Raw genomic sequence first — 5,298 nt, forward strand, 5'->3', positions numbered from 1 at the left:
ACCTAAGGCAGGGAATTTTTACTCGAATTAAATGTCAGGAATTGTGAAAAACAGAGTTTAAATGTATTTGCCTAAGGTGTATGTAAACTTCTGACTTCAACTGTACAATACATTTCTATCTCGAACTTTATAGAATGCTCAATTTAGAACAGATATACTTTTCATTCAGTGCAATCTTTTCAGGTCTATACAATACATTTATATCTGTCAGTTGTGGCCTCTCCTTTCCTGGAGCCAGGTACGCAGCTAGCTGAGTGTGCGGTGTGTGGGAGGGGCTGTGGAGAATAAAAAACAAAAGCCACCCAACCTACAGTGGCTCCTTCTCTACCTGTGGGCGGCCAATTCTTTGCTCATATCACCGTCGTCAACATGCATTGAGGAAGAAGAAAGAAGACGTCAACCATGTGCAAATCTCGTTGAGCGTCATGAGCCGGACTTGATACAAAGAAACATGAGGTATGTGTCAATTAAAGCTGGAGATTGTTTGTAGACATTATTTTGAGGGTGTGTATTAGTTATTTCACGCTATTATGATCCAGTCATATCGGATTACACTGAACGTCATCAAATATAGTTTCCCGGTTGTAGAGTATGTTACTGGATGTGGGCAAACTTTAGTTCCAGCATATGCCAGCCCAGTGCTAACACGCCTTATTCAAATAAACCGACTGAAGCCACAATGATGACAGGTGTTTTAGTGCTGGGGTGTAACAACAGCCAGCACACCTAGTAACTAGAGCGGTGTTTGATATCCATGGTCTAGGGGTGGGCAATTCCCGTCCTCGAGGGCCTGATTGGTGTCACAGTTTTTCCCCAACCCCAGCTAACACACCTGACTCCAATAATCCCCTAATCATGACCCTCAGTTTAGAATGCAATGTGATGAATCAGGTGTGCTTTCTCGAGATGGAGAAAGTGTGACACCAATCAGGCCTCCCAGGACTGGAATTGCCCACCCCTGGACTTCTAACACTTGTCTGTCTTTATACAATTTAATTATGTGATTGTCAGACAGCCAAGAAATAGTTATTGTAGTCAACTACACCACCAGTACACCAGACGCAATTGTCTTTGTAAACAATCTCATGTGCAAAGGGCAAAGCAAACCGTGGTCATGTAAAAAGCCTACTCTTGGTGCTTTCAAGACCCCTGATAACATGACCCTGCTGCAACAGATGTCGCGTTCAAAACAACTGGTAACTCGAAGAAAAATAGTTCCCAGTTCTGAACATGGCATCTGTTGCAGCAGCGTCATGTTATCTCTAATTTCTTTCTTTATATAGCTTATCAATTTGTCTTATCATGTGAAAACCTCACCTTTGATTTCATGCTGTTCAACTGCACATAACACAATGCCACTTCTCTTTTAGGCAGGCTATATTTTTTCATTGATAATAACTGCAGACATGCACATGTCACTTGGTCTTATAGAGGTATAGTATATGAGAGAATAATTAAATATGAATATTCATCTTAATGATATATTCATGTTTGCTGTGTAAGGGGTGATTTCAAGAAATGTTTATACATTCAAATGGTACTTCTGTACAACAGTGTGGCAAGAACCATTGACCCCTCTCACTCGTTCTATCCTTTCTCTCTTCATCAGCCCAGCTCTGATGCAATCCTGTACAGCCCTTTCTGGAAGGCTGTATAGACCCTGTTTTCTATTCATCCTGGTGGCAGTGGCTGTCTCCGTGACCTACACCACCTTCGCCTTGAATTGGTGGAACGACCCACAGCGACCCTCGGTAATCAGTCACACTGGAAAGACTCCTGATGATGATCAGGTGAACCCGCGTGTCTTGACCAATCGGAATGGTGTCCAATGGGAGGATCCTGGGCGGTACCACGTGGCATACCCGCGGGGGTACAAATTCATAATGGATGAGCCGGAGAAGTGTCGGACCGGGAATCAGGCCCCGTTCCTGGTGCTGATGGCCCCCGTGGCGCCTGGTAACCCTACTGGAAATTTCACACACAATTAACACATTCTGTTTGCAATTCTAACATGATCCATTGCATGTGAAGTGATAACCTGTTTCCAATACATTTTAAATGTATGTAGGAACTAAAAATGCAATCCAAACTAGCTTTAATTTTCAGGTGTTTGTGAAAGCCGACTGGAAGAAATTGTTACAGTAAAATGTGTTATTGTGTAATTATTGTATTTCCAACACATTTTTAACATGTACATTTCCGGTAGGTAACCTGGCCTCCCGGGACGCCATCCGCAGGACGTGGGGTAATGAGACCCTGGTGCAGGGGAAGAAGGTACAGACTCTATTCATGCTAGGACTTCCTGGAGGACCAGGTGCCCAGGAGCTGCAGGAGAAGGTTGGTCTTGAATGTTTTAGCTTTTTTTAGTTTTTTTTTAAGTGCGTTGGGCTTGTTAATATTGAAATAGTTTGATTTGACTTGAGTTGATTCTGATCTGATTCGAAGGTGAACCAGGAGAGCCGGACGCACCACGACCTTCTCCAGAGCGACTTCAAGGACACCTACCATAACCTGACCATCAAGACCATGGTGATCCTCGAGTGGCTCGTCTCGCGGTGCCCTGAGGCCTCCTACGCCATGAAGATTGACTCAGACGTGTTCCTCAACGTCCAGAACCTTGTCTCCATGCTGGTCAACCCTGACACTCCCAAACAGAACTACATGACCGGTCTAGTCTGGTGGCACAGCCCAGTGCTGAGAAACCCCAACAACAAGTTCTTCCTGCCTTATGAGGTGATTGCTGAGTCGGAGTATCCTCCGTACCCTCTGGGGTTTAGCTACATCATGTCCATGGACCTCCCCAAGAAGATCATGGGGGTCACTCCACAGATCAAGGTATGTTGATCTTCTGTATTTTGCTAAGGTAATGTTCCTATGTATGGGACTTAAAGTATTATTTTTTTCTTTATTTCTCTCATTCATTGGTAACACTTTATTATTATGTAGCATTCACAAAGCATGTCATTATTGAATTAATCCTGCCATTCATCCATCCGATTAATTTCATTCAAGCCCATCTACATCGAGGATGCCTACCTGGGGATGTGTCTGAAGCGACTGGGCATCTCCCCCACCAATCCTCCCAGCAAGTCGCTCTTTGACGTCAACCCCATCTACAGCTACGGACGCTGCAAACTGTCCACCGTGGTTGCCGTGACGACGACCAAAGTGAGCCAGCTGCTGAGGTACTGGCAGGACTACACAAGGCCCGGCCCGCCGTGCTGAGAGGGTAATCACCACAGCAACCATTGCTTCTTCCTGTTTGGAAAACGGAATTCATGAAGACACTTCCTGTATGTTTCCCTTCCTGGAGATGTTGAATTGGAACTTTGGGTAAGAGACATTGGCTCTTGCATAAGAGACATCTGTTCACTCTTGTTGGGAGATCCATAGGTTGTTTGGTATTTTGCTAATGTATACCCCAACCCCTCCCTTTACATTGACTGTAGTGCAGTGAAGGTGGATAGGTTTTGGAGATGGATTATTGGGCCTGTCTCAATACCTTTCAACTGTCACATGCTGCAACAAAAAGATCCCAAGCTACATATTTGTGTAATACCTTAGAGCCTTAAGACTGGATCCTATCAGATCTGCGCTAGCCGACACCCGCATAGTGGTTGTATTGGTGTCGGAGGTGGCACTGTCAAATCCACAAGCGGCTCCCGGCATTATACCTAAAGTGGACATTGCCATTGGCTGACATATGTTGTGTTATTTTATGGTTGGTTATGATCAACCTACCACACAAGGCAATAGCCTACATGTCAACAGTATGTTTGTCATATAGTCCCGTTGAGAAATTTGGAGTTACTTAGAAATGTCCTTGTTTTGGGTAAAAAACACTTTTTGTCCATTAAAATAACATCAAATTGATCAGAAATACAGTGTAGACATTGTTGTAAATGACTCATGTAGCTGGAAATGGCTGATTTGTAATGGAATATCTACATAGGCTTAGAGGCCCATTATCACAGGGATGTAAACTAGTCTCCTTCTGGCAAAATTTGCCGTTTTGAATCCAAAATAGGTGACCTACGTGATTTGTGTAGATCCGATGAGAGAAGTTGTGTGTGTGTGTGTGTGGGGTTGGATCACTACTGGCTGTAAGCGAACGAGTGACGCGCATTTGGCGAAACACTGGCTGTATCCAAGGCTCAGCCAATCGTTTACATAACAGAATGCAGCGCAGCAAGCGACTGAAGAGACAACCAATTTGCTAGATACAGCCAGTGTTGCCAACTTAGCGACTTTGTCACTATATTTAGCGAGTATTCAGACCCCTCTAGCAACAACACTAGCAACTTTTTCTGGTGTTATTAGAGACTTGGAGACTGACGTGAAAGCACATATCGTTCTTACTCTTCTCAACGAGCAGCGGGTGCTGCCGTGGGCCCCACCCCAGTTCCAAAGCACTCACTGGCGGCCCAGTCCTCGCTCCCAGCTGCAGTCAGAGCAGGAGATGTTCACCCCTCCGCGTCCAGACTGCAAATGAACAGCGCATGTGGGAAGCTGCCGCTGGCTGATCTCGCCCTGGCTTACATTCAGGGCGGGATGTAAAATGTTCTGTCTAAAATAAATCACTGCACAAAAATAAATCATTGCATTTGACTCATACAGCCTCAGTCACTTACTCACCTTGTCCACTGTGTGTGTGCCGCTCTGTGACATAAGCTAAACATCTAGCTGGCTAGCTCATCATGTCAGTCTAAACTGTACACTCAAATACAGAAAGGAGTGGGAATCAAACCCTGAATTCAAAGGCTAGTTGAAGCCGTTTATTGGAGATACAGACATACTGCCTGTATTGTAAGGCTGATTTCTACGCCAAACTTAATGTAAAAAAACACATGACAACTCAAAAACATATTCAAAAGGCAAAGCTTAAGTTCCATCCAAAACAAGCTGACAATGGTTAAAATAAATGGACTCTGGCCACCATGGCATTAGCTATCGCTGAACACTGTTCCATGCTGGCATGTGATCACATTGGAGAAGCATGTAGAACTGTTCTCAGACTCCACCACTGTTACCCACTTCAATGCACAAATGATTCATGGTGTTCTAGTATCATACTTTCTGAACAAGTTGGTCCCAGATGTGGGTGACTAGCGTTTTCAGCCTCCTGAGTCCACGGATGTAAGTGTCTAAGTACCTGGGGGTTGTGATAAGGTACTTTGACACCAAGCAGACAATTGTATCAACATTTCTGGGGCTTGAGTTGGAGGGAGGAGATGCCAAATCTATAGCCCGTGCTGTTGTGGCTTTCCTCAGTGTTATCTTAAAGAGAAACTCCTGGGG

At 44.6% G+C, this 5,298-nt stretch overlaps 1 protein-coding gene across 1 annotated transcript; it reads left to right on the plus strand.

Annotated features, from left to right (window-relative positions):
• Positions 1-310: 310 nt before the first annotated feature.
• LOC112241045 (beta-1,3-galactosyltransferase 2-like) lies at positions 311-4,608 on the plus strand. The gene is made up of 5 exons (XM_042304662.1): positions 311-456; positions 1,610-1,956; positions 2,207-2,337; positions 2,446-2,835; positions 3,013-4,608. The coding sequence occupies exons 1-5, from the start codon at positions 452-454 to the stop codon at positions 3,223-3,225; spliced, it is 1,086 nt and encodes a 361-aa protein (XP_042160596.1). The 5' UTR covers positions 311-451; the 3' UTR covers positions 3,226-4,608.
• Positions 4,609-5,298: the final 690 nt, after the last annotated feature.

The sequence above is a fragment of the Oncorhynchus tshawytscha genome, linkage group LG02 (genome assembly GCF_018296145.1).
Source record: "Oncorhynchus tshawytscha isolate Ot180627B linkage group LG02, Otsh_v2.0, whole genome shotgun sequence".
NCBI lineage: Eukaryota > Metazoa > Chordata > Actinopteri > Salmoniformes > Salmonidae > Oncorhynchus > Oncorhynchus tshawytscha.

Coding starts and splice junctions, on each gene's coding strand:
- LOC112241045 (XM_042304662.1), top strand. Junction 1,957..2,206: donor GATGGCCCCCGTGGCGCCTG/GTAACCCTACTG, acceptor CATTTCCGGTAG/GTAACCTGGCCTCCCGGGAC. Junction 2,338..2,445: donor CCCAGGAGCTGCAGGAGAAG/GTTGGTCTTGAA, acceptor TCTGATTCGAAG/GTGAACCAGGAGAGCCGGAC.